At 58.8% G+C, this 27,692-nt stretch overlaps 1 protein-coding gene across 2 annotated transcripts; it reads right to left on the reverse strand.

Moving 5' to 3' along the window:
• On the reverse strand, window positions 1-27,692 carry ABHD17A (abhydrolase domain containing 17A). Of its 2 annotated transcripts, XR_002105038.1 has the most exons (5): window positions 27,050-27,692; window positions 19,380-19,574; window positions 13,756-13,935; window positions 11,764-12,320; window positions 1-11 (listed from the first exon to the last, which is right to left on the reverse strand). XR_002105038.1 is itself a non-coding variant. In XM_019557029.1 (4 exons), exons 1-4 carry the CDS (start codon window positions 27,361-27,363, stop codon window positions 12,095-12,097), a joined length of 915 nt encoding a protein of 304 aa, XP_019412574.1. In that variant the 5' UTR covers window positions 27,364-27,692; the 3' UTR covers window positions 11,202-12,094. The 2 variants fall into 2 exon arrangements, 1 of the variants encoding a protein (XP_019412574.1); XM_019557029.1 differs by lacking the exon at window positions 1-11 and having other exon boundaries at window positions 11,202-12,320.

Here is a 27,692-nt window from a genome sequence, read left to right on the forward strand (position 1 = left end):
TCGGGCAGGTGCTGCCTTCCCTGGAGGCTGCTTGCGGGAAGGTGCGGATGCTCTTCGTCCTCACGGTCCTCCCTGCGGAGGTCTGGTGGCAGCCCCGTGGGCTTCCCTTCACCGTCCCAGCCTCCAGGCATCTCTCAGGCATAGGATGACAAAGGGAAGCTCACAGAGCGCAGGGGAGAGGCTTTCAGCGGAGAACGGGCTGCAGTTTGGTGCACTTCACCTTCGGGGTCACAGGTCAGGGAGGCCCAAGGCAGCAGCAGCAATTCAGGGCCCCATGTCCAGAGAAACCAAAACTGAAAGAAGTGGGGAGAGAAGGGAGCAGGGAATGTCGGACAGAGAGAGCAAGGGGGGAGCGGGGACCCCTGTCAGCTTCCCAGCTGCAAAAGGGAGGAAAAGGACAAAGAATCTCTTAGTTCCTGGAAATGAGTCAGGTTAAGACGCCCTGAAAGGTCCCTACAGTGACAGGTGCCGGCAGTGCATGGGTGCACGTGCGTGCACAGGAGCTGTGTGTGTCTTCACAACGGGGCACGTGGGGGTGGTGTACGGCTGAGAAAGGGGATGCACGCACGGGGGTGTTGTGTGTCTGTGCAAGTAGAGTAGGTATGCACGGAGCCTGTGTGCAAAGGGATGTGCGTGCACCGAGAATACGTGGGTCTGTGCAAAAGGTGTGTGTACGTGGGGGGGGCTGCGGTGTGCACAGAGAGCGCGTGCGTGGGCATACCGGGCTGTGACGTGTGTGCAGGGGCGTGCATGCATGCACTGTGGGAGGACGACCTGTGGCAACAGCAGGGGCATTGCTGGAAGGAGCCTGCCCCAAAGGGCCGTCCGAGGGCATCCACATCCGGGGTGTCCCTTGACGGGTGCAGCCAAAGCCTAGCCGCAGCTAAGGAGGGCTTCCCCAGTCTCGTGAGGGCGTGACCCCCACTCCTCCAGCTGCACCCACCTTCACGGGGGAGAGACGGATGCTGTTAAAGAGAAACATAATTTGGGAGACAAAATCAGCATCAGGCACCGGGGCCTCACCAGCCCCAAAGAAGCATCTAAACAGCCAAGCAGCCCTGGTGCTGGGTCCTCCTCTCTCATTCCCATTGCAGCGGGGGTCCCACTCAGGCTTGGCTCGGCCTTTAGCTGCCCAAAGGCACCCCCCTGCCTGGGGCCATTTCCTGTACTGACAACTATGATGGGAGACAGTTCTCCCATCTCTGGGCTGTTCATGGAGCCTTCCTGCTCCCCCTGGTGCTCAGTGGACACTGAAGGTTTCTCCCCAGCTCAGCCACGTCGCAGCATCCACCGCCGCATCCCGGGTGCCCGAGCCGCCTGGCTCAGCCAAGCCGGGCTGGGGAAAGAGCCGCGCCGGGTGCGAGGCCTCCGGCTGGCATCGCAGAGCCCGCCCCAGCGATGCCCCGGGGTGGCGGGGGGACAACGGCGGATGGTTTCCCATGGGAGTGGCGAGTGGGGGCCACCCAAACTCATCAGCGTCCCCCCAGACAGGGCTGGCTGGTTTCTATGGATCCAGCGAGTTTCCGTCATTCCCGCCTGCCCTGATTCACCCCCATCAGCGATAAACAAGCGGGCGTCTCCCTGGGGTTTGCACCCAGCCTCCCCACGGCAGGATTACGTGGGTCTCCCCTCCTGTCCTGGCTGATCCCCACCCCCACCTTCTCCTAGTCTGGGGCTGAGCATCCAGATGGAGTTACCTGGAGCGAACCCAGGAGCAGCCGGCTGGGCTATTAACTGTTTAATACTTGGGATAATGTTAGACCTGGCAAAATGTATTCCAGCCAGGAGTACAACTCCCCCCACCACCGAGAGCAGGAGCAGATAGGGGAGGACTGTCTGCGCTCCCCCCACCGAGCTCTCCGCCTGCCCGCAGGCACCACCCGTGGCTCCATCTGTGGAAGAATTACTTGGATGGCGAAGAGCTTTCCAACGGAAACGACAAACAACTGGGGATATGGGTCATTCCCGTCTTGATTTTTTTTGGACAGAACCAACCAGGCTGCCGAGCTTCGTTCCCAATCGGAGATGCCTGCGCTGCTTCAGGAAACTAGGAAATGGTGTTTCCATTTTATGGTCTGGGAGATATTTTGTCTTCCCACATTTTCCCACCCTCCCCATGGCTCTAAGGGCAAATATTGCCAGGAGCTTGGGGTAAAAAAAAAAAAAAAGAAAAAATTAGCTTTTCCTTGTGCTTTGACCAAAAAAAAAAGGCAGCGAATTCCAGGAGCGCTGTCAAAGGAGAAGATGGTTTTGTTGGAAATTTGTCGTGAAAAGTCTTTCTGGTCTGATAAACCAAGGCCTCCAGCGGGTACTGTCGGGGCAGGCCTGTATCCCCAACTGCAGCACACGCTGGGCTGGGGTTATTCAGGCTTCCTTAACCTGCCCCGAGGACTCTCCTCTGGATGAGACTTCAGCCTCTAGGATTCATTTCTTCCTTGGTTTCCAGCAGGCTCTGCCTGCATGGGGGTAGGCTAAATATGCAAACAGCAGCTGCTGGTCCCAGGCTGAAATCCAGCCCCATTTCTCTCACATACAAATTGCAACCCTCCCACTCCCCTGATCTGGATTTGAGCTCAGGACCTAATGGGGACAGTTGGTACGAGCTCCTCTGCACACCGGGATTGCACCTGGGGGCTGTGAAGGGCAACCCTGTTTCTAGACAAGCCGGTGCACCCTCCTCCAGGAAGCTCGCAGCAGCCCAGCTCCTCCCCCAGCCCTCCCCGGGGCAGCAGGGTGCTGCCCACTCCCTTATGCAGGGGCACAGGGGGAAGGGAGTTCCCCTGTGGCTGCCAGGGCCCTGTTCTCGCCATGCTGCTGCCTGCGAGCGAGATTTCCTCCTACAAAACATGCCAAGATCCCAGTCTAACGGGTGAAGGGGCCACAGGCACCATCCTGCCACTCAGAGGCTGAGCTCAGATCCTGGCTCCCTGGGCCAGCAGTGGAGGCCAAAGGCTGAGTCGCTTCGGCCCTGCAGCCCCCACCAAGGGGGACCTCAGCCTCCAGCCTCACTTAAGCCCAGTGGCAGCCTGGGACCACGTCTGACCCTCCCTGGGGTTTGGGTGGGTCAGTTCGGGGAGACCCCCCATGCTCTCGTCGCCAAGCCCCCAGGGGTGGCGTGGTGAGGATAGGGGGGCGTAGGCCTTGCTAGGGCAGGCGGGAAGCCTCTCTTCCCTCTCCTGGGACTCTCAGCAAGTGAGAAACCCTAGGCTACCACCTCCCCACCCCAGCTTCATGGATCTGCCCCAGGTCCCAGGCCAGTCACTGGTGACAGTCGGGCTTGGAGGCTCACAGCCCCGTGCTGGGACACAAATCACTGCCCGAGACAACATATAGGATTGGGTATTCCCCGGGCAGCCGTGCTGGCTCTGCCCGTCTCTCCTGCCCTGCACTATAATCAGCCGGGAGGGGAACTCCAATCCCAGCACCCAGCCACAGCACCCACCTGGCACCAGGATCTCTGCAGCGTGTGTGGACTTCTGCATCCCGTCGTAGGTTGGCAGCTATGTCCCCACTGGCCATTATACCTCATCCGTCTGTCCTAGATAAGTTGGTTGCAACCCTTTTCCATCTGCCCGGGGCCCTCCCAGCCTCCACAGGGCTCATGAACTGCCTCCCGGGTGCTTTCAGGTCCAAGGCAATCGAGTCTGAGCTCCTGACTTCCAGGCGATGCTTAGATCAGCCCCTGGGCCTGGCGATGAGGAGGAGAGCTGGGGGCTGCCTGAAGCCAGGCCAGATGAATGGGGTCAGCAGATCTGCCCCTCCACCCTGCTCCTCCTCGGCTGTGCTAGCCACACAGGCAGTCTCTCTTCCAGGCATCTGAGCCACCACCCTTTACACTCACCTCCCGCCCCACATCTGACCCAGAGCCCTCCAGAGCCTCTGGTCTCTCATCCAAGGCCCCAGCAGTCAGGGCAGGGCAATGGACATAGCCAAGCATGCCCCATGGCGTACGACTAGTCAAACACCCCCGGCCGGCCTCCCCAGGCTGATCCAGGCACGACGCAAATCGCTCCCTGGGGATGGGCCCAGGGGAATAAAGGGAGGGAAAGAGGGTAAACTGACCCGCCACGTATAACCCAGCCAGATCCTGTGCCCCATGCCAGCCCGAGCCCCGGCCCTTACCCACACCCCGATGCAGGGCAGCCCCCGCTGGGTTCACCTCAGGGCTGCAGTGGGGGGAGCATCTTCTCTGTCCTTCCTGTCTCCAGCCGCTCCTGGCACCGGGTAGAGCCCACCACCCAGGTGTCCCACCTTCTTCTCCCTGCTCTTTCCGTGGGCTCTAGCTCTTTCCCCCAGTCCGATTCCCAGCTGGGAAACCCTTCTCCATCCTTTTATATCTTCTTTGTTCATATGACAAGCACGTGAAGGCCAGAGCAGGCAAAGCAGGGAGGAGGAAAAAGCTCCTTAAGACGCCTTAATTCGGTTTCCTGGGTCCCATGACTGGGCTCGGCCTGTGAGCAGGGTCTCATGACTAGGGCACGCAAGCCTGAGCCATCAAAGGGCTCATTTATGCCCCACACTAACCCGCTTTGCTGCATAACTTGCTGGCTGCAGCATCAAGCAAAGCACATCCCTTTCTGTCACCTCTGCTCCCTGCTGCTGGCTAGCACCTGGCCTAGCTTTCCCTAGAGAGCACCCAAGAAGAAGCGGGCAGGGGAAGATCAGTGTTCATCCTCGGGCCAGCATACACAGCCCAGGGGGTCCTGGTAGACCTCCGGTCAGGACTGGCTGGTGCCCATGCGGGCCGAGCCAGGGGCGGGTGGAGGTAGGCGAGTGGGAGGCTGACCTGGATGGGGAAACTGAGTCAGGCGGTGGAAGTGAGGAGCCCAGGGGGGCTTCAGGCCACAGAGGATGGCATGTGTTCAATGCCCAGCAGTGTGCCCCATGCACCTCTGGGGCTGACAAGGGAGGCACCGCACAGTTTGAGCCCTTTTTCCAACAGATGGGAACAAACCACCAAGCACCCTCCACATCCCCCCACCTCCTGCCTAGCCATGGAGAAGCCAAGGAGGCACCAACAGGAGCATCCACAAGGAGGGAGTAACAGGGCCCCGGGCCTGTGATGGACAAGGTCCTGCCTCAGGGCCAAATGCAGGGGCAACCAACACATTCAGTCCTGACGCTGCTGTGCCCCGGGTGCTTTCTCATCTCGTGCCTGCCTGGCCAAGAGGCTGAAGCCTTTCCTTGCTGTTTTAGGTCTCACCAAAGGCCTCCATGGGAATCTGGGTCGGAGCAAGGACTCACCTATTCCATAATCTTTAGCAGCCAACACTGGGTGTTCCCAAGGAACCTGCAAGGAAGCTTACACTGCTGGGATAACCTCCCCTGGCCCCTATGAACAGAGGCCAGCTCATGCCCTGCAGCACCAGGGCTCATCTCCTTTCCTGATCTCTGCACATTCACATTCCCCATAGAGGCATCTGATCCCCTCTTGAGCTCCTGCTAGGAACCCAGCCTCGCTGATACCCCGCCACGGCGAGTTCCAGGCGCGAGCCGGATTCTGCGGGCACAGGCGGCTCCTGTCCCCGGCGCTCTCTGCTTTGCCATCTCCTCCAGCGAGCCCGGATGCAGCACTGCGCAGATCTGGAAGCCGGCCCTGGAGGCCGCTCGGAGGCTTCGGCTGGGCTGAGGGCAGCCGTCACACCTGCCCGGCGGCGATGGAGCACCTGGAGGGCGTGCACCTGAGCCATGGGCTGGGAGCGATGGCCTGGCTTGTCCTCTGGAGAGGCATCTGTCCCCTTTCGGGAAGCCCTTTCCAGGTCAACCGTCCCATATTGAAACACATCGATGCTAGCACTTCTGTCTCCTTGACCTATCAGCTGATGGAGCCAATCTGCCTTTAGTTATCCTTCAGCCCAGTTGATCCTCTCCTCTCTCTAGTCCATGAGCTTCTAGCTCCTCGACCAGCCCTGCAAGCTGAAGGCAATCCCCACCACCCTGCTGAAGCTCTACCAGCCCCAGCGCACATGGGGATTCCTGGGGTGAGAAAGCAGGTAGACCAGGAACGATGGCTTTGCAGCCCTGCGGCAAGGACACCCTCTGCAGAGAAAGGGACAGTCCCGGCTGTGTCCCCGCTCCAAGGACGGCTCTTTATTTTACCCGCTACCTCGAGCAGAACCCAGGGCTTGCTTCTCCCGGCAGTGCCTGAACCACAGGGCTCCAGAGCCAGGCGCCCTCGGCCCCGGGGCACTTTGTATCCTACAGCAGAGCTTCAACTGGAGGGGGAAGCCTCAGCCAAACCCTGGGGGCTGTGGCATGGGCCAGGGAGGTGCCCTGGGAGATGCGGGTTTGGATCCTCTCGGACTGAGGGAGAGCTCTGCCCAGGACGGGCCTGTCTGAACAGGGTGGTCATGTTGAACAACCAAACAGGCGCCCCAGCTTCATGTTTCATAGTTTCATAGTGCTTCGGGTCGGAAGGGACCTAAACGGATCATCAGGTCCGACCTCCTGTCCCGGGCAGGAACGAGTGCGGGGTCATAACGCCCCAGCCAAATATCTGTCAGCTCCAGGTGCATTGCCTCCTAAGCCAGAAGCAGCGCAGCCTCCCCTACGGAGTGCGGGGGCAGGACAATTAGCCTAGCCGCGTGAGCACGCCAATTAGCCCATGTCCAAGCCAATTAGCCCGCTTGCCTGGATGGGGCTATGCTGCTTCCAGGGTGTAACATTTACTGTGTAGACACGGCCGGAGCAAGCCTGGGCACACGCAGAGATGGGAACCCAGGCAGTGGGCAAATCTGCAGCTCAAGAGCTGTGGGGATGGGGAGCAAGGCCACCTGCATGGCCTCTAAGTAGGGATTTCAGTACCCTAGTTCAGCGCGGAGGTGCTTGATTCTGCTTCAGTCCCACTTGAGGAGCCCAAATCTGTCCCAGACTCTGGCTCCTAATCTGCAGTTTGTTGAGCCGCGGGCTGGATGCAGCAGGTCTCATACAATCCCTCTGGCACCATCTAAGACAAAGTGCCCATTCACCAGTCACCTAATCCTCGTCTGAGATGGGGCTGCCAATGCTCGGGGGCTGGAGGGCAGCAGAGAAGGAACCTGGAGCTGTGGCTACTAATCTCGGCTCACCCAGCATCCTGTCGGGGGGCTTCGTTCCCGCTTTCCCCCCTCGCCCAGGGATCAGAAACCCATCAGGGTTGGGGACCGTGTCTTGCTCTGGGTCTGTGCAACGCCTACACAGTGGGGTCCCTGGGATGAGTGAAAGGAGGTGGTACCACTGCCTTCCTGTCATAGGCAGGAGGTATAAATCCCTTCAGTCCTTTTACTCCAGGGATCAGGTTTGGTGACTCTTTTGGTTTCCCCCAAGACGCAGGAAATACAAACCCAAGCCCGTCCCCATCACAGCTTCCCAGGGACCCAGGCCCCTGATCCCCCGTCAGCGCCTTTCTGAAGCAACTGGGAATCAACAGGAAGCAAGTGGCAGGGAGAGGATAAAAATATATTTGGCGCAAACAGAAGGTTTCTATGTTGGGATTAGGGAGCTGCAGGCTGTTCCGGCTGCCTTCCTAACGGGGGCAGGGGAGGGCGGGCTGGGGGGGCCGCGGATCAGAAGCAGCCTGGGGTCAAGTCCGAGGCAGAGTGGAAACGTCCCCACCCTATGCAGGTGTTAGCGCTGCAGCCCCAGCGGGGAGAGCCCGTGGCAGGAGCCAAGGGCATTCAGGGCACAGGGGAGACTGGAGGGGAAGGCAGGGCTGGAGGGACAGCGGCAGGCAGGCCGTGCGGTGTTGCCTTTAAAGAGCGAGACCCACGGGAGAAGGGAAAACCCAGCAGTCCTGGCTTCCACTGCTCCCCTCTCAGCTCCGAGACCTCACTCGCCTCCCAGAGGTGCCCCTAGGGACAGGGGAGCCTGACTCCTGGGGTTCGGGAGGAGCAAGAGGGTGGGCAGAGGCAGGGCTGGGGTGGGCAGAGCATGCGGCTGCCCATCTGAGTGGCGCAGAGCCCTCCGCGGCACATGCCCAGGGTGCGCGACAGGGGGAACGGGTGCCTGGGGCACAGGCTGGCTCTGCGCCCCTGTGAATTGCCCCACAGTTCAGTGAGGAGCAAGAGGAGATCCCTGGGCTGGGGCGAGGCCCGGGCCTGCGTCATCGTCCTCCTGCTGCCGAGGCCGCTTGTTTTCTGCTCCCTGGAACAATGAGCTCCTTTGAGCACCCGCAGCACAAGGAGACGGGGCTGAGACGTGCCACGTCCCAGGCACATGACTCCCCCCGAGCCCCTCCAAACTGCCCCTAAGGAGATTAGCGTGTCAGATGACCCCGGTGCCCACGCTCCCAGGAGCTTCAGGGAGGATGTGCCCAGCGAGGGAGCTTCAGAGGCAAGCGCTGGGGCAAGCCGGCTGCTCAGGCAGACAGCTGGGGCTGCAAGGGAGGTGCGAGGGTTGGATAGATTGGCAAATGGTGACCTTAGCCAACAAGGGTCCCAGCACCAGGGTCATAGTTTCATAGGTCGGGGGAACCCAGTTGGGGCTGGGGGGAGATCAGAGCCCTAATCTGGTCCAATTAGGCACCTGATGAGCTCAGGGACCCTTCCCTGCACCACACACAAACCCCCTTCTGGACCAGACCAGCCTCCCCTGATTTTCCCCCTAAGCCTTCTCATTATTTTCTAAATGAGAGTGAAAGTTTGTGGCCCAGGGCTGCTCCCAGATGGCACATGCCGAAACGCTCGGACCCCTCACCCTGTGCCCACATCACCCACACCAAGACTTCCAGGCTCGTGGGATCTGCACTTCTTAGCTGAAAGGTTTTTTTGGCCAAATAATGCCACCACGGGCGGGTCGAGAGCAATCCCAGGGGAAGGAAATGCTGTGTCCACCCTTCACGTCATCTGGGGCCTGAGCAGGTGTGAGCAAATGAGGACCCCCCCTACACCCAGGAGCCAGGTCTGCAGGGAATCATTAGGCTTGCTCCACTATGGTGGAGTCTGGGCTGGGATCCTGCCCCCGCACCAGACCCCAAGCTCCCCCTGCCCCTACTGCATCTCCTCCCTCTGCCCCGGTGGGAGGGAAAACACCGGCCTGAGTCCCCACCATGCAGCTGGTCACAGCTCCCCCTAATCGAATGGGACAAGGACGCAGAGAGGGGAGGTCACCGATTGTCCCTGTTTCACCCACAGCCTCATTTGAAGAGACAGATCGTCTACAGCTTTCACTGTGTACTGGGTATTGGGTAACTGCTCCTCCACCTGCTGGAGCAGGGGGTGCCTGGATGGGCCCACAGAGGAAGGAGGGGCAGTTTCCCTGGCTTTCTTCCAGGCATTGGTTTGTGCATGCGTGGGGAAGGCAGTCCATGCATAGGCACACCGGCAGGTGTTTGCATGTGGACATGTGCACGTGTGTGTGTGTGTGTGTGGTTGCACACTCACAAGCACATCTGTAAGGCAGCAGAATACAAACCAGAGCCATCGCCCAGGAGCAACCTCCCTGCACCCCTTCTCCGCTCCCACCATACACCAGATGCCCTGCCTCCCTCGCAGTCACCCCCTGACACAACTCACCTCTCCGAGCCGCTCTTCTGGACCCTGCCAGATGCTGCCGAGCCTCTGAGGAGGTGCAGGGGCGGCTGGTGAAGCATCCGCGTTGCTGGAGGATTAGACAGGCGGCTTGTGGGCCCAGACCTGCCTCAGCCTGCTCCCCACACTGCTGCCTGCCCTTCAGGGGGGCAAGCCCTAGATTTACAGGACCCCAACCTGGTGTCCTAGATGCATGCCCTACAGTCCTGTGCCCGTTGATCGGAGCCAAAAGGCCAAGAGCAATTTAAGCATGGTGCCTATTGGCTTGTGGGGCTTGCACGAAGGATCTCAGCCGCTTGAGAGCCAAGATCACCTTGAATGGTGTTGTGTAGTTAAGGGTGGAGACTCATCCAATGCACTGCGGGCAGGCCCCCCTCTAAATCTACAATAGCCTCCCAATGGGAGGATCTCGGGTACACCATTTATTTTTATGGCGATGGGGGATATTTGCTCCTTTTGGCTACAGGCAAGCGAGACTCGAGGGCGTCTGAATTCCAAGGTCTCCAGGCTTGGAGCCTGCACACAGGATGCCTCCCATGGATTTGAGAGTATCTGAAGCCCAAGGTGGAAGAGTCAGCGAGAGAGGAGACTTGCTGGTGCTAGCACCGCACAGACGTGAACGACCGAGCTCCGCTCAGTCGATAGAATTTGGAACCGATTTGGCCCAAGACACAAAATTAAAAAAAAAAAAGGAAGCTAGGGAGACTAAATTCACATACAGGCCCCAGCCAGGGCAGCCTAAGCCTTGTGCCCCCAAGCCCCTGGAGTGGAGCAGGGCAGAGAGCTGCTGGAAACACCCCCGTGTCACTCCCAGCACTGAGGTGGTCTCCTGGGAGTAGCTGGGGTGGAGGGAACCCCTGAGAGAGCCCACAGCCCCCCCGCTCATCCTGCCGGGCACGGGGCACCATAGGAGGTGACTATACTAAAGGCCCCAGCAAACAGGTCTCAGGGGCTCGTTCCAAACCAGCTCCCCCGGCAATGGGAAGCTAACACACTGGAGGTCTGCAGAGCTGAATCCCTCCAGCACAGGGCTGCTGGGCGCTGCCTGCTCTACTAGGCCCATAACAGGACATAGCCCAAGGCACCAGGGAGAGTCTGCCCTGGACCACGCAGATCCTTTCTTCCTCCTTACCCACCTGGGGAGAGGAAGGAGAAGCCCGTGGCTTGGGCCCTCTGCAGTGCAGGGCTTAGTGCCTGCTCTGCTACACTCCCCAGGCAGCCCGAGAGGGGCATGACCCACGTGCCCATCTGTGCAGTGGAAGCACAGCCCTACCCCAGGATGTTTTGAGCGTACAGCAAAGTGCTCCAGTAGAGGCCACAGCAGCACCTAACTTACAGAGGAGCTGGGGGCTGCTCTGCCTACGCCTTGGGTATTTCAGCCTAGAATCCAGTAGGCAAAAAAGCAGGATGAAGCTGCCTTTGTCCTGGCAGCTTAGGCCAGAATTGCACTGGGGAAGGGAGTGACACCAAGTCAGCTTCCTGCAGGCTGGCATCTACCTGGCAAAGGGGTTATGATGGAGGGTGGTGACGCAGCACCTCCTGCCGGTAGGTTTCGATAGAGGGGCAGCAACATAGCACCGGGTGCCCGTGGGCCTGTGCTGTGCTCAGAAGCTATGTTAGATGCTACACTGAGCTCCTTGGGATGCAAAACAAACCCCCCTTTGGACCCTCAGACTGAGACATGGAGATCTCCTGTAAAAGTTTACATCTTAAACCTTTATTCCTCTTGGTTTTTCTGTTTCCAAAACGACTCATGAGATCCGCCCACCCAGAGGAGCTGCCTTGGGTGACCTGCTGTCAGGGAGTCCTCTGCAGACACAAAATGGGGCACAGAGCAGGGATGGTGCCACCTCCTTGCCCCACCCGTCCTGCCCCCTCAGGACAGCATGTGCCACGTGCTAGGCACAGGAGCTTCCAGCCAAGGCTGTCAAATGCCACTCAGCAAATCCCCCACCTCCCCTCCAACAGTCCCCACTGGCATTTGATTCACTTGTTAAGGGCCCAGCTTCCACTCTGGCTGCATAGGCGGGTGCACTAGGTGGTAAGACAGAGCAGGCATGTGTATGTACCATGCAGTGATCAGAGCCAGCGGCAAGGCATCCTGCCAGGGATGTGCTGCTCTCTTACCTGCAGCTTGCCCAGTGCTTATTGCTATTGTCAGAACAGCTGCATGGTGGGGTCAGAGCTGGAGGCGATTCCCCGAGGGCTGAGGCTGCAGGAACCCCCAGCCGGCTCCAGGGCAGGCTCAGGAGACGACTCGGAGTGATGGGTCCTTGTCCTTTTTCCCTGCCCCACAAGACACCCATGGGGGGGAGAAAACTCCTCTACACCTGCTGTCCCCCAGGCTCCCGTGCAGAACCCCTGCTGGCAGGATGCAGTTTGCAGGGGAGGTCCAGCAAGGGCGCTGTGCTTGTATCAAATGGGACTTGCCCAAGATGTCATGAGACACGCAATGTACATTCAAGGACCTGCAGCTTCTCTCCAGCTACTCAGTTCGGTCTGGGCCACAGCTGAGGCTGCCTGAGCTCATGGCACCTCCAGGAGCCGGTGCCCTCCCGCCTGGCTCAGCATGGGGCGGAGATGGCTGCTCAGTTGCGTTGGCTCGCCAGCTCCTGGGAGATGAACTTGCGCAAGCGCTCGAGGTACTGGCTATACAGTTCAATGTCGTTGTGTCCCGCACCCTCCACCCACAGGGGCTCCACTGCCTTGGGGCAGCGCTCATATAGCGCCAGCCCGTGCGAGAAGTCGATGACCTCGTCCTCGGTGCCGTGGATGATGAGGACAGGCGAGGTGATCTTCGAAATCTTCTCGATGCTGCAGGGGAGAGAAACAAGCCTGTGGTGAGGGACCCTGCACAGCAATGGCACCTGCTGCCACAAGGGGGCGCCAGGCAGCACCACAGCCCTGGCACTACAGGGCAGCCCCGAAATGCAGCTACTTCTTGGGTGGAAGATGAGAAGCGACCAATTGCAAGTGGCCCAGAGTATACTGATGCCAGGGGAAGGCCTCCTGCAGATTACAGCAACTGCCCCCACTAGGACTTGGGCTGTAAATCCCTCCTGGCTGGGGCCGTGCCCCCAGGTTTCGTATTTACAGGTCCTCAGTGACTCCAGACCGAACATGACCCTTTAACAAGTTTAAATACACTGCTCTCACAGCTGGCCCCTCAAATGCCAAGATCTATAGGCTGGGTGGGGATGGAGAGGGGGCTTCATTTGGCTGGACCTGCTGCATGGCAAAGCCTAGCGCCCCCCAAGAACCCACAGCAGAGCCAGGGCACACGCAGCCAGAAATTAAGGGTTTGTAGTGATGGCAAATCCACTGCTTCTTCTGTTAGACCCCCAGCCCCCAGCCCCTTCACCCTGCATGCTATCCCCCCCTAACACTGGTTCTGCAGGACCGAGCAGGCTCCAGGACCTCCAGGGCAGCCCCACCTCCATCACTGCAAATGGGGCTCAGTGGACAGGGCAGCTAAGGTGTCCGAGTCCAGCCGTGTGCTGGGTGAGTGCTGAAGACTGCCCCAGCTGTAAGTGGAGACCTGGCACCTGGAGTGGCCGAACAGGACACCAACCATGCTACCCCCTCCACCATCACTGGGTGCAGAATAAGATGCTCCTTAACCAGTGTGGATACAGACTGGGTGTCTTGATCTCTCCCCACTGCTGAGAGGCAGCTGTTGGTCCTGAACATGCTGCAGGGAGCAAAGACAGGCCCAGCTCCTGCCCCAGGGCCAGGGGGCTTGTGAGACTCCATTCACACCCGCCAAAAGCTCCCAAGGCCCAGGCTGAGGGGTAAAGGGTTTGACCAACTCAGGGCACTGCAGCTGTGCAACAGCTCCTGGCAGGTTCCCCCAAGTTCTTCTAGAGGGACCTGGGGAGATGCAGCGGCAAGTCTCTGCTCCACATCTCGCCTGGTTTTGGGCCTAGGGAGAGGTTGCACTGCCAGGAATGGCATGGGAACAGGGGAGGGTTGGAGGGTGCTGGGACCTTCCCCACCTCAGAGGGGGCCACAAGATCTCTCAGGGGACAGCTGGCAGCCAGGGGATACCAATCTGCAGACCCAGATGCTGCCATCTGGTACACAGATGCCATGGCACTTCCACGGCAGTGGGAGTGTCAGGCCTGCAACTCAGGCATCTGTCACCAAAAGCAGGGCCTGAACTCAGGAGTACCCACGATCCCTTGCAAGGCCAAGCTCCCTGTAGGCTGCTGGTGTCTGTGCCCAGCTGGAGAAGCAAGCGGGCACTCACTTGGGGAAGGCGTCAAAGCAGTAGGTCTTCTTAGTGTCCGGGAAGGCAACCCTCATGCCCGAGGTGAGGGGCGAGTGCAGCACGACAGCGGCACACTCATAGCGTGAAGCCAGGTCCACGGTGGGCACTGTGCCAATGCTCTGTCCATACAGGATGATGTTCTCCGGGCTGATCCCGTACCTGAAAGGAGGGAACCCAAGGGGTTAATGCAGGGCACCCTCCAGCCCAACACACAACTCCCAGAGACACGAGAGCAGCCACTCCAGGCCCTGACAGCAACGGGGCATCATCCCCCAGACCAAAGGAGGGGCCAGATGGTCTGAGGGGTCTGACTGGGAGCAGCTCAGAGCGCTACCCTGCTGGGGACCCTGGTATATGACACACTAGACAATGGGACCCCCAGAAGAGACCCCATGAGGCACATCAGGGGATGGGACCTGCCTCACTGCAGATCCTGGGATGTGACATGCAGGACAAAAGGATCCCCCCCCATCAGGGATTCCCAGAGAGGACACACCAGGTGATTCCCTCCCCCAACCCACAGTCCCATACAGGATAACCCTCCCCATGTCCTTCTTCCTCTTGTCTATACAGAAGTCCCACGTGATGCACAGCTGTTGCGGCCACCAGTTTCCTCCCAGAAGCCCTGCCCCACCCCCACTGGATAGATGCCTTCCCTCCCCCTCTTCCGGGCTGTCTCCATCTCTAGCCAAGACCACGCAACACCAGCTAGAGCCAGGCTGCCCAGCTCCCCATGGAGAGAAAGGCAGGGTGACCGCCTTCAATGGGGGGAGTTGAGACCCCGCGATGCAGGGACCTCTTCAAGGTCACCCAGGGAGCCAGTATCAGAGCTTGCACCCAGCCCAGCGCTTGCACCACGAGGCCCGAGCTCTGCCCTCCTTGCCCTAAACCAGAGCTGCTGGCAGGTGTCACCCCAGCCACCTCTGCCCACAGACCGCACCCCAGCTGGGAGCCAGTCCAAAATGCTGACTCGAGCTCAAAGCACTGAGTCATCACTTCTCCCTGCAGCTGCCTCCCGCCCCACCAGGGCCCAATCCTGGTCCACCCTGCAGCCACGGGTGAATACACCCCTTCCTCACTGCCCCCACCTCCTGCTAGCAAGCACACCCACCGCCCAGCCAACAAACGGGCCTTGCCAAAGGCTGCTGTGGCCATTGTTTTATTCCCCAGTGGGGAATAAATCTGGCTCCTGTCCCTTCTGCAGGGAGCTGGCTCCACACCAAACAGCCAAGGACACACCACCTCATTCCAGATGCATGGATGTCCCTATATGCTCATGGCTGGGCTGGAGGGGCAGCTGTCAGGGGTCCCTGAAGGCTTATGAATCAGCCACAGGGGATCAGTACGTCTGAGCAGGCCCTGTACACACTGTGACCTGGGGCTCATGGTACAGACCCAAGGGTCAAACTGCCGGCAGGGGATGGCAAGGAGGGGACGGAAAGGGGCTTAGAGCAGGGGCTGCCTGCTCCCACAAGGACCAGGAGGGGGAGGTACTGAGGGACCTGCTGGCATGGGGGCAGAGAGGCAACAGGGATCCAGGTAGCAGTGGGAGGAAGGGGGCTGAGGCAGGGAGAAGCTGCAAAGAGCTGTTGGGCTGGGGGCTCCCTGGCAGCCCAGCTCTCTGTACCCCCTGCCCTGGCTCACTCAAGCACTGTCCCAGGCAGCAGATGGTGCAGGTGAGGCAGGGGGAGGTGGTGCCCTGCAGCCTGGGACTTCAGCATTGCCTGGAAGAGCCATGCTCCAGCACACAGGTGCCTGCTACCACCCCCACTCCTGCCACCTGCGCTCCCTAGATACCCACCCTTAAGGGCAGGGCAGGGCAGGGTTATCTGCCTGGCTCCAGGCTCCCTCCGCACAGCTGCAAGGGGGGGGCGTGGAAAGAGACAGCGTGGGGCTCCTTCTGATGTCAGAAGCCTTATCAGCACCTTCCTGGGCATGGAGACACACTGGTTTGATCGCCAGTAGGAGGGAGACTCATCATGCATCCGGGACAGCAAGGCAGGAAAGACAAATCACCCCTCTGCCCGTGCGCCAGCAGGACCCGCTCCGCGATGTGGCTCCTATCCCAGGCCTGGAGCTTGGAGCCGACCGGCAGAAGCAGACCTTACAGACCTGTCGAGCACCACTGAAGTGGTTTCAATTAACGGTACCCAAGGCCTGGCATAGACACCTGCTCCCTTTCCGAGCATAATGTACCAGCACCTAGAGCACCCGCAGCCCCTCTGACCCACAACCCCCCTTCTACCAGCAGGGCAAGGCTTCCCCCCTCTCTCCATCACCGTCTGCTGGCTGCCAGGGCCACTTCACGCTCTGGCAGCACAGTGGCTGCAGCGAGCCATGCAGAGCACCCAGAAGTACTAGGACATGCTCTTGCTGCGGTGGTGGCACAGAGCCAAGCAGAGACATGGCCCATCAAGGTGATGGGGGCAGCTGTGACAGATCCAGCCCACACGGTGCCATACAGGGGCAGAAAGCTCGTCTATGCCAGGGTCCTGTCTAGGCCGAATTTCTTGCCACCAAAATGGAGCCACCCATGGTACCCCTGCCTGCTCCCCAAGACTGGGCTTGAACCAGCGGCACCAGCCCATCCCCCACATATGTCCTGCCCCCCCCCAGGCATGAAGGCTTGCCATGGTGCTGGGAGATGCGTCGCCTGCTGAGCGCAGCTGCCTTGGGCAGGAGCCAGCCCAGCAGACGGGACCTGGCCCTGAGCAGCCAGCAGCAGGCCTCCCTCCTTCCCCTGCCACGGACAGGCAGGGGGGACAGGACCAGCTGCAGAATATAGCTGGTGAGGGGCCATGAACCCAGGAGCAAGGCAGAGGCTGCCCCATAGCCAACACCTCCCAGAAAGCTCAGCAAGAAAGCTATCGGGTGTAGTGTGTAGGGAGGCCACAAGTCATGTCACCTCCCTGTGCCTCAGTTTCCCCACCCCACACTTTGCCTGTTCCACTGCAAGGGACTGCGTGTACAACTGCCCCACGGGCCCCGCTCTCAGTTGAGTGCTCCAGGACATGTTCTGTGCTTCTACCGGCCAAGCGCCTGGTACAACCCTGCGCCCCCAAGTTCCTCGGCTGCCCCGTGTCTTTCAAGGACTCCCTGCAGTGCCAGGGGCGATGTGCGCCCCCCTCCCATTCCTTTCTCTTTCCTAGGTCTCCCAGGCACTAACTCCTGGGCAGAGTGGAGAGGGTGCCCTACTGCTGGGTGTGCTCATTTCATGCTGCCATCCAGGCCCCTATCTGTGACAGTCATGGCAGGGGCTGATACAGTGGCTCCATTAAACAGATGCAAACAGTCCCTTGCGTCCTCCTCTCCTGCCTTCTGCTTTTCGATCTGTCCACACGAGCCCAGGAGCCCCCCAGCATCGTGGTGGCAACAGGAGTGGCCCTTCACAGTGACTGCACTGTATCCAAACACCTAATGCCTGTGGGCAGTGCTGGACTGTGCTGCACCCAGGCAGGAGCAGAAACAAGCCTCAGGGGATTCTTTGCGGCAGGCAAAGACAGCCTGGCACGTTGTTTGTTGCCCCGTCTGTCGACTGCGTTAGAAACACAGCTGTCATCTCCTCCCAAGGGAGCAGGCTGGGGGCACAGGTTGGGAAGATGGAATTTGGCCATTTCTATGCAAGGCATGTGACACGCTCTGCCCCTTGCCACTCACTGCCTTCATCTGGGAGGACAATCCCCCTTGCCTTGGTGACATTGCCCTGGCAGCGTGCAGTGCACAGCGCATGCCACCTGGGCCTCCTGGGGCTTTCTGGCAACAGCAGTGCCAGGGCTCCCGGGAAGACGTCTGCACCACATCACAGGTGTGTGTGTGTGCGTGGAGGAGGGGCTCGGGGTACCTCGCCAGCCTATACAATGCACGGGGAAGCGTGTGCCCTCCTGGCCTGACCACTCTCAGGACTCAAACTAGCTCAGTTAAGGCAACTGGGTCTGCAGAGCCTCATCCTCCACAAGCCTGTTGGCCCTGGGGGGCTAATGCACACGTCAGCCTCATCGTCTCTCTCAGGAGGGTCCATGGCAGGCAAAGCAGCTAGAACCGCTCCCCAACTCCTGACCAGGCAGCAGGACTCACCCAGAACAGTTTGCTCTCTCAGATGTCCCCTGCCCCCTTCAGCATCCCCTGAACCCCGGCTTCCCCCTTCACCTGCCACCTCCACTGCCTGTCTCCAGGGCTGAGGTGCCAGCCAGGAAGTGAGCACCCTGCCAAGCCCATTGGTACCTGATGGTGAACCTGCCTGCACGGGAGACAGGGCAGGCACCTTGCCACCTCTGCCAACCTTGTGCTGCAATCAGCAGGACTGCCTTGTCCCTCAATCCCAGGCCACATCCAACATGGGATACTCCATGGGGACCCTCCTGCACTCCCTGACCCAAGGTAAACCCTAGGTGGGAGCATTTAACCTCTGTGGCCTGCCCAGCCCAGGTCTCCTCCCTGACACTGCCAATGAAGGAGCTAGTAAAAGCTCCTCAGCCCTCAGGGCCTTTGAGCCCTGGCACTACCCTTGGCACAGCAATGGCCTGGATTCCTTGCACAGGGAAGGCTGCATCCCCATGAGTGCCCTGGGGGTTTCCAGCCCCTGCCTGTGTCACACACTAGCTCAGCCCACACCATCCTGCGAGCAGCTGCTCCCAGCCCCGCGAGGCCCTTCCATGCAGCACTGCCTCGGCCAGCAAGGTTTCCTGTTTTCCAGAGCATGGGCCTCACGGGATTTCCTGGCCCCAGCATGCAGGCCAGCTTTCCCTCCCTTCCCCTCCCCCCTTACTCTTCCGCAGCTCCCCCATGTCGCTCTGCTGACATAGCTAGAGCAGTACACGGCCCCCGGCCAGGGCGCAGCTGATGTCTCACTATGTGTCCATTACCCTGGCACCTGGGAACTCCACAATCAAGCATTGCCTCGTCTCAGCAGGAGTGGTAGGGCAAAGGATGAGATGTATCCCCTGCAGCCCAGAGGCCAGGGCTGCAGTATCTTACAGTGATGGACCCACAGGAAAAGAGCAGGCCTGGGGCGAGGGGGTCCTGGCAGCCTGCAGCACTGAGTGAGAGGCTGCAGCTAGCTGTACTGGCTAGAGCTTTCACAGGGTGGGCAGTTTCCTTCATGAGCAGGCACAACCCCACCAGGTACCCCAGAGCCTTGTCTGAGTGGAGCAAACAGGACCCTCCTATGCAGTGAACGCACTGGGGTGGAAACTGCCAACCGTCAGAGCTAAACGTTGTATGAGCTGCTGCAGCTCATGCCAGTGCTGTGTGCTGGGTCTGGGACAGACTCACCCCACACCAGAGCCGGCTCCCAGGACACCACCCCTACCCCTGCTCCAGTAGAGCACAGGAGCTCTCATGGCTGCAGCTGTGTGAACATCTAACAGCACTGAAGGATGTGCCGGAGCCCTTGAACCCCAACCAACAGCCCTGAGCTCCCCCCGACAATTTTGCTTTTCCCTACACCGCTGACAAACGACCCCTGCAACCCCAGCCATCTTGTAACTGGGCAGAAGCACTGTCCCTACACAATTAGGGTTTGAGGTGGGAAAGGCAGAACATCCTTTCCCCCTCCCACCCCGACACTGCAGCCGTGGGCCTCTGAAACAGTCGACAGGGCTTACCGTGTCCTCAGCGCTTGCCAGGCAGCATCGATGTCAGCATAAAGGTTCTTCTCCGAGGGTTTCCCCGTGCTGACGCCATAGCCCGAGTAGTCGTAGGAGAAGATATTGCAGTTGATGCGCGTGCCCAGCCCGATGTAGAAGCTGCTCATCTGGCCTAGGTCCACAGCATTGCCATGGGAGAAGAGCACCGTGAACCTAGCAGGTGGAGAGAAGATGCACCGGTTAGCCACAGACAGCACTGGGCATGGTAGCCTCATGCCCCTGCCAGACCCTGATGAGCCAGGTGGCCTGGTACAAGGCCAGAAGTGCCCACTAGCCAAGGGCAAGGGAGAGCCCGTGATCCTGGGGGAAATGGACTGAAAGGCACACCTGCAGCCAGGTTCCCCAAGAGATCAGGAGCCGTAAGTCCCTGGTCCCATTGTAATCCACTCGATGCCAGAGCCAGGACCCAACCAACCCCTGCCTCCACTCAGTGGAGCTTGTTATGCCACTCAGTGGAGACTGAGCAGCTCCAAGACTACAGTCCCCCCTGCCTAAGACTCTCCAAGGCATCCGGGGGGCAAAGGCTGGGTCCATACAGACAGAAATGATGCCACTACAATTAGCACCAGTGTCCCAGACTCAGACTCTGGCCTCCCCCACCCCACCCCACCCCACCTCTGCTGCAGACACACCTGGGGGTAGTCCATTGCCCTCCCCTGCTCCACCCACCCACGCAGCCCCACTGCAAGCTGTGGCTTGGCATAGTCTCACAAGCTGGGCAGGGCCGGCCTGGCACATGCTTCAGTGGGAACCCTGCTAGTGGCTGGCTGCTGTGGTAATGCTGGCCTGAGGCCACACTGGGACAGCATGAAGCCCTCCTCTCACAGGAGGGGGCAAAAGGGTACCAGTCCTCAACTCGGTTCCCTGTGCTGAAGGGGGTGGCCTGGCCGGCTCACTCTCCCTCCTAAGGCAGTGCTGTTGCCAGGGCCCCCGAAGCAATGCTGGTCTCCATGGTGTGTGGGTGAGAGACCCCCCCCATCCAGGACACGTCACAGGCATTCGCCCACGCTGGGCTGCTGGCTCCCGTGAGCTTGTCATGAGTCACAGGGTTTTGCCACTGGCAGAAGCCATCACCAGGAGACCAGATGCTCCTCTGTGTTCATGGCCTGCGCAAGAGCCGTCTTGCAGCTGGGCTGAGGCACTGTCCCTACCCAGTTAGGGTTTGGGGTGGAAAAGGCAGGACCTCCCTTCCCCCTCCCTCCCAGACACTGCAGCCCTGGGTCCCTGAGGCAGTCCCGGGGGCCAGGCTGGGGCTCACACTCACCAGGGCCATGCCACTGCCCCTGTTGATGGGCTCTGCCTCTGTGGAGGGGCCCCGAGGGCACAGAAGCAGGGTTTGGGCAGCAGGAAGCGGGTGACGGGAGCAGGTCCAGATCTGGATCCAACAGCTCCAACTGCCGCAGGGCCTCCCCATGGCCCATGACCCCAGCAGCAGTCCTCTGCCAGTGCCCCTGCCCCTGGACCCCTCTGCTGGGGCAGGGGAAGGTGACTCCCTACAGGTGGGTCTCAGGCAGGAAAGTCAGGATGGTAACAGGGGAACAGCCATACATCCTGTCAGACAAGCAAGCAGGCATTGGGGTCTTTCCCTCGGAGCAGCCAGGGATAGGGGCCTTCCTGCGTATGCATTAAAGGTTGAATTCCCGCCTGGCAATCTCATACCTGCTGGCAGAGGAATGGAGGGGAAGCCTCCAAAGACAGGTGAAAACTAGAATTCAAGGCGCATTTGTTTTAAATCTCAAGATTTGTTGCGAGTCCCGCTCCCTGTTTCTGCCCTCTTGAGCCCGGAAAGGTCAGAGCTAGGGCAGAGGAAGGAGCGCCAGGTAGCCAAGGTGGCCAGGGCAAACCACGACTTCAAACTGAGCCAAAGGAAGCGGGACCTTGGCAGGCTCCAGCCTGGGGGCAGGGAGGGGAGCGGTGACACGCACCCTGGATTGCAGCAGCTGACGAGGTGATCAGAGCTCCAGCACCTGGCGCAAGGCGTCTGCAGCCAGACGGAGAAGGGATGGGGCTGGCGCCGACAAAGCTGCTGAAGTTTACAAGGCAGCGAGGGGCTTGGCCGGTGGCCAGACGGTGCCTGCAGCCAGACCAGGTGCTAATGCGCTTCATCGGCTTAAGGCAAAATAAGCCCGTCCCAGCCACGCGCTACCCCCGGCAGCCTGCAGGGGATGGGGTCGGGGCCCCTGTCTGCCTGGATCAGCCCTTTACACCCTTTTGCTTGGGCTGGCTGCCAAGTCTCTGCTCCGGGCCGCCCCCCCGCCGGGCTCCCTCGCTGGGCCTCTTGCTCCTGCCTCGGCTGGAGCCAGCCCAAGGCGACACACGTAGGGCTGGAATCGCAGCCGATGGCCCCGAACGCTTGGGTCCACATGGCAGGCAGGGAACAACCCTGGACCAGGTCCAAAGTCTCTGGTGGGGCAGGAGATGGTGCGGAGCGACCTCCTGCCCTCTGCTCGTGGCAACACCTCAGTGCTGGGGGAGGGAGTGGCCACGTGGGTGTGGGGAACTAAGATCAGTGCTCCCCAGTCCAGCCACCCCCAAGGCTTTAAATACAGGTAATAAATTGACTACATTAAACCTCCCACTGCTATTTTAACCCCTTTTACTCCTCTAAGAGCTACAGCCCAGCTCGTAGAGCCCTGGCATAACCCAGCTGAGCCCTGGAGCAGTCTGGATGACCCCAGCAAAGCCTGGATGCCATACCATGATCTCTCTGTCTGCCCCTACACCCAGGTCTGGGGCCGATTCTGTACTGCCTGGGCTGCCCCCTCTCCCCTTAGTTGGACTTGGCAAATCCAACTGGGCTTCGGGGCCCCCAGCCGCAAAGCCCCCCACCCTCCCTGACATGACAGCTGCAGGCAGCTGCTCTCACCATGCAAAAGGGGACACCCTTGAGGATCCCACAGCTCGAGTCAGATGCCAAGGGAAGAACAGCAGCTCATTTCCCCACCCTTGGAGACCTCCATTGTGCCCACTGTCTGGAGACGGCCAAAGGCACGCCCCAAACTGCACTAATTATCCACCTTTGACCTCTACTCCCTAATCCACCAGTCCCAATGTTTACTCCATCCCTACTGCAGCCCTCCAAGAAATTATTCTGCCAATGCCTACTCCCATGGATCCCACCCGATGACCGTGATGGGCCAATTCCAGGCTGCAGCCATGACCAGCACAGGCACTTACAAGCTGAGCTACGGGCCCCTTTGTGCCAGGCACTATACATACAGTGAGAAATGCCCAATTCATGCATCAACAAGCTGATGATATAAGTGACACGCAGGCTGAGGGTGGGAGCAGGAGTGAGGCAAGAAGTGACTTGCCCAAAGTCAGAGCAGCTTAGTGGCAGAGCTGGGAAGAGACGCCAGGTGCCCGGGGCCCAGGCTGGTATCCAAGGCACTCCTAAAATCCAGCTGTCTACGTCAGCTGCAGAACAGGAGCCCAAAGGTGCTGGGTTCATGCAGTCTGGCCAGATGAAAGCTGAGCAGAGCTATGCTGGCTCCTATTAATACCTCGGGGAAACACCAGGAAGAGGAAAGGGCTGCTGAAGCTTAGAGGGCAATGTTGGAACAAGCGTAAATGGGTCCAAGCCGGGAAGGAGGAGGAGGTTTCTAGTCGCCGGAGAACAAGGCAGCCAAACAACCTCCCAAGGTGGGCATTTGGGTGAAGCAGGTGGGTGGAGAGGGAGCTCTGTGACACGAAGCCTGCCATGGTGGGGCCCTGGCCTTACCATCCCGCAGCTATGTCCATCACTGACGTTCCCATGCAGAAGGCAGCACCCAAGAGTAACTTGTTCGGAGGCGCAGGCTCTCATAGGTGACAGCCCACTGCATCAGGTCTGGCAGTGGCATCTGAGGAAGTAGGTTGTTGCCTACGAAAACTCATGCCTCTGCCCCCTGCCCGGCCTTCTGCCTGACTTCAGACTAACACAGCTAAATCCCCCTATGATGTTTCCATGTGCACACCAGGGCCGAGGCCTACACATCACTGCTTTCTGGGCAGAGCTCTGCGGGGGGAGTAATTCTTCTTCTTGCTCCACTACCCAATGTTGCTCTGCCCATAAAAGCCCTCTGTAACTCCTGGCCATGGGAAACTGGCTCAGCCTCTGTGCCCCACATCTCTGCCTGGGAGTTGGCCAGCGTAACTTTAATAGTGCATCTCCTGACTCATCCCTGCCAACACAAAGGAGGCTTTTGGCTCTGGATTTTCAGGGGTCAAAGGTTTTCCCACAGCTCAAGGCCCATCAAGCTTGCCCATGGCACATCAGGGACTGATGTGGCTGGCATTACACCCAGCTGCCTGGGACTCCCCAGCCTGAATGACCAGACACCCACTTACATTTTTGTCAACCACAAACAGCTTTTAAAGAGTCTGAAGCAGGACTCGAACTCACCCATCTGGGACTGGAATGAGGCACCTGACCTGTCCAGCCTGGCACCCATGATGGTGGGATGAAGAGTAGGTTTCACACATTCACAGACGTTAGGGGCTGGAAGGGGCCTCACAAGGCTATCAAGTCCAGCCTCCTGCACTTGGGCAGGAAAGGCTGCGGGATGACCCCAGTAAGGTATACATCAAGTCCTTTTTTTTTTTTTTTTTTTTAAGAGATCTCCAGGATAGGTGGTTGTACCACCTCTGGTGGGAGCGTGTTCCACACCCTAGGCACTCGAATTGTAAAGAAATTTCTCCGTATGTCCAATCCGTAGCAGTCCTCAAGCAGTTTGTGTCCATTGTTTCTTGTCTTCCCCTGGGGTGCCTTGGTGATCTCCAGGATAGGTGGTTGTACCACCTCTGGTGGGAGCGTGTTCCACACCCTAGGCACTCGAATTGTAAAGAAATTTCTCCGTATGTCCAACCCAAAGCCATCTTCAAGCAGTTTGTGTCCATTGTTTCTTGTCTTCCCCTGGGGTTCCTTGGTGAACAAGTGTGCCCCCAGGCCCTGATGTATGCCCCTAATACAGAAGACATCAAGTCCTTTTTTTTTTTTTTTTTTTTTAGAGATCTCCAGGATAGGTGGTTGTACCACCTCTGGTGGGAGCGTGTTCCACACCCTAGGCACTCGAATTGTAAAGAAATTTCTCCGTATATCCAACCCAAAGCCATCTTCAAGCAGTTTGTGTCCATTGTTTCTTGTCTTCCCCTAGGGTGCTTTGGTGAACAGACACTCCTCCAGGCACTGATGTAGGCCCCTTATATACTTATAGGCTGCCACCAAGTCCCCTCCAAGTCTTCTTTTCTCCAGGCTGAACAGTCCCATGTCTTTCAGCCTCTCCTCATATGACCTGCTCTCCAGACCTTTAATCATGCACCTGGCCCTCCTTTGGACTCTCTCAAGCTTCTCCACCCCCTTTTTGAATTGTGGAGCCCAAAACTGGATGCAGTACTCCAGCTGGAGCCTCACTAAGGCCGAGTAGAGTGGGAGGATGACATCCCTAGTCTTGCTTGAAATGCATCGGTAGATGCATGCCAGTGTTTTATTCGCTCTGCCAGTTTTGTCAATACCCATCTAGTTGTCCCACATTGCTCACTCTTAACATGGCTTTCCAGACTAGGAAAATCTACTTCATGACAGAGGAAGTCATCATCAAAGGCAGCCACCTCTCTGCTGGAGTTCAGCACCTGTTTAACTTTACAAGGTAAGGCGACAGAACAGTTTCAGACTGTAAGTGTTGAATGTGGAAGGAAGAGGATCAGTGTTGAATCAGGAAGGAGGATTCTGTTTGGAAGAATGCAAGCAAGGAAGCAGCTGGGACACCCCTTGCTTGGTGACAACCAGCTGCTGTCACCCTCTTCCAGTGGCAGTGGGTCTTTCTGCAATACAGTGGAGCCAGGGCTGCTCAGAGGGCAAAGAATGCCCCACTGCCTGGGGAAGTCTCCCATGCACAGAGCAAACTAGCTGGAATTTGCCCAGCCCTGAGCCACTCGCACCGTGAGACAAATGCAGCAAAGATGGGGCACAAAGGCAGTTCCAAGGAGGCTCCAGCTGTGCAGGCAGCTTATGAAACAGCTGCTGATTCCTTTCACTTCAACCCCCCGCCCCGCTACCCCACAGGCATGAAGGACTCCATCAGGCAGGCCCTAAACCCTAGCAGGTGGAAGAACAACATATAGAGCTAGGCACATATAGCATAAGGAGACTTCTGTGCCACTCCCTGGCCTGCCCTGCCCCAGCTGTCACAGATTCCAAGGGGATGGGGATGGGCCAACGAGTGTTTCCACAGGGCAGCTGAGGCCTTAAATACAATCCAGCACGATTAGCAGTCCAGGCTACAGCCCAATGGGGCACTGATCTCCTGGGGCATCTGGATGCTACTGTAATAATCACAATGCAAGGCTAATTCCCAAGATGATGACACCCAGACACCAGGTGATGGCCCTGGTGCAGTTACCTACACCAGGAAGGGTGGAAGCTACAGAGAAGTTATTTACTGTAAAAGTTGCAATCACAGAAAAAGCAGAAGGGAAAAAGCTGGGGAGGGAAGTAAATCTTTTCATATTCATGCTCCTAAATCCTGTCCAGCTTCATTTCTTTTGTTCTTTTACCTGCTTAAAAACAAAATGTTTCTAATAATTCAGGCAGCAGTTGCAAAAGCAGCCGCTGGATCTGTTGGCTACCCTGGGGGGCACACTAGGATGAGCCACTGCCACAGCCCTCCAAAGGAAGGGTGGCTTCTTTGTTAATGGATGCCTCCAGATCCAGACTTGATGCCTTTCTGGCAGATCTGATCAAGCCCAGCACGAGAGACTGGGCTCAGCACAAGAGTAACTGGGTGAAAGTCTTGGGTCTGCATTACACAGGGAGTTGGAGTAGATGAGCTCACAGTGCCTTTGGCTCTAACCTCTATGCATGAGTGACTCTGCAGGCCACTGAGTCCAGGCAAGCCTCCCCACACCAAGCCTTGTCTGTATGTTTTGACTGACTTGGAAGCGGCCAGCACAGGGCTCATGGCCCACTAGGTCTGTGGCTGCTTTGCCACACAGGTGGCAAAAGGAAACAATGCTGGCTCTGGTATTTCAGCAGCTCCTCTATGGCCCACCCAGGCCCCAAAGAGCCAAGCAGGGTCAAAGAGAACATGGTGTCAGCCCTTGGTAAGACCTGGGGAGGGGGCAGGGAAGGAGTTCATTCAGGTTGCGGCCCCAGGGTTTGCCCTCAGTGATGATAATGACCCTCCAGCCTGGGTCAGCAGCTTCCTTTATCGCCTCCCAAAGTATTTCACCCCCATAGTGGCACAACTAAGCCCCAAAGGAGGCCTGCTCAGCTGGCAGACAGAGGCACAGACCAGACTCAGAAAGGAGTCAGGGCCCTTTTCTATCTTTTTCTTTAATCCCATGCCCCATTCATGTCATGAACAAAGCAGATCCTGGCAGCCCAGCCCCTAGCACGCATTGCATCCAAAACACAGCAGTGTCCCTTTGGAGCGTGCCGGATTCAGCACAGGATCGCTTCAGGTCAGGAGGCGGTGCTGGGTCAGACTTCCCTACGGGCATGATGGCCCCAGCCTACACGCAAAGGGAGAATTTCCTAGTTGGGATCAAAACCGTGGCCAAGGGAGGCTGGAATCATCTGGGCTCTGCCATGCGCTGCCCAGAGAGAACCCAGAGCTCACGGATGTGCCCGCCACGCGGATGCCACTCACCTGGCGCCTGGCACACAGCGGATGTACATGCAGCCGACGCGGTTCCCTCGGCTGCTCTTGGTTAGAAACACCTCAATGGTGTCCAGCTCCCGCTGGGCATACTGGAAATCTGCCCGGTCGGTCAAGTGCAGCTTCCAGCGCCCCGGCGTGCTGCCCCTCAGTGAGCTGGTGCTGGTGCTGCCTGCAGGCTCTGGCTCGGGCACAATGGCGTAGGTGGGCTCCGGGGGCAGGAAGGCCAGCTTGGCTGCTATCCGGCTGGGGCAGGGCGGGCAACAGAAGAGGCAGCACAGCTCGCTCACCGACAGCCCATTCATGGTGACGGCAGCCGCGGCACAAAGTCTTTCGTGACTTAAAAACCCAATCCACACAGCGGTTCACGTCTACCACAGAAAAGTCAGGAGGTACGGGTGGGCCCAGTCCCGCTCTGCTCGCCACGCCGGCTGTCAAAACCTGCCTGCCGGGGCTCTCGTATGGACCGTGGCGCCGGGCAAGGCTGGCAAAGCAGCCGTCTGTCTGTCCATTCCCATCCACAGGGCCCTGAGATGAAAGGACAGGTTAGGATGCACCCATATGCGATGCACCAAAACAGGATAGTCCCCTCCCCTCCGAGAGCCACCCAGCAAACAGCCCCCACCCCAGAAAC

Source organism: Crocodylus porosus, unplaced genomic scaffold (assembly GCF_001723895.1).
Source record: "Crocodylus porosus isolate Cpor-Errol unplaced genomic scaffold, CroPor_comp1, whole genome shotgun sequence".
Classification (NCBI taxonomy): domain Eukaryota; kingdom Metazoa; phylum Chordata; order Crocodylia; family Crocodylidae; genus Crocodylus; species Crocodylus porosus.

What these genes read in the sequence shown, in the direction of transcription:
- ABHD17A (XM_019557029.1), bottom strand. Translation starts at nt 27,363, where the DNA reads ATGAATGGGCTGTCGGTGAGCGAGCTGTGCTGCCTCTTCTGTTGCCCG. An exon ending in TGGCAAGCGCTGAGGACACG is followed by an intron (nt 13,936 to 19,379) that starts GTAAGCCCTGTC and finishes CCCTCCTTTCAG; the next exon opens with GTACGGGATCAGCCCGGAGA. An exon ending in TGCTTTGACGCCTTCCCCAA is followed by an intron (nt 12,321 to 13,755) that starts GTGAGTGCCCGC and finishes TCTCCCCTGCAG; the next exon opens with CATCGAGAAGATTTCGAAGA.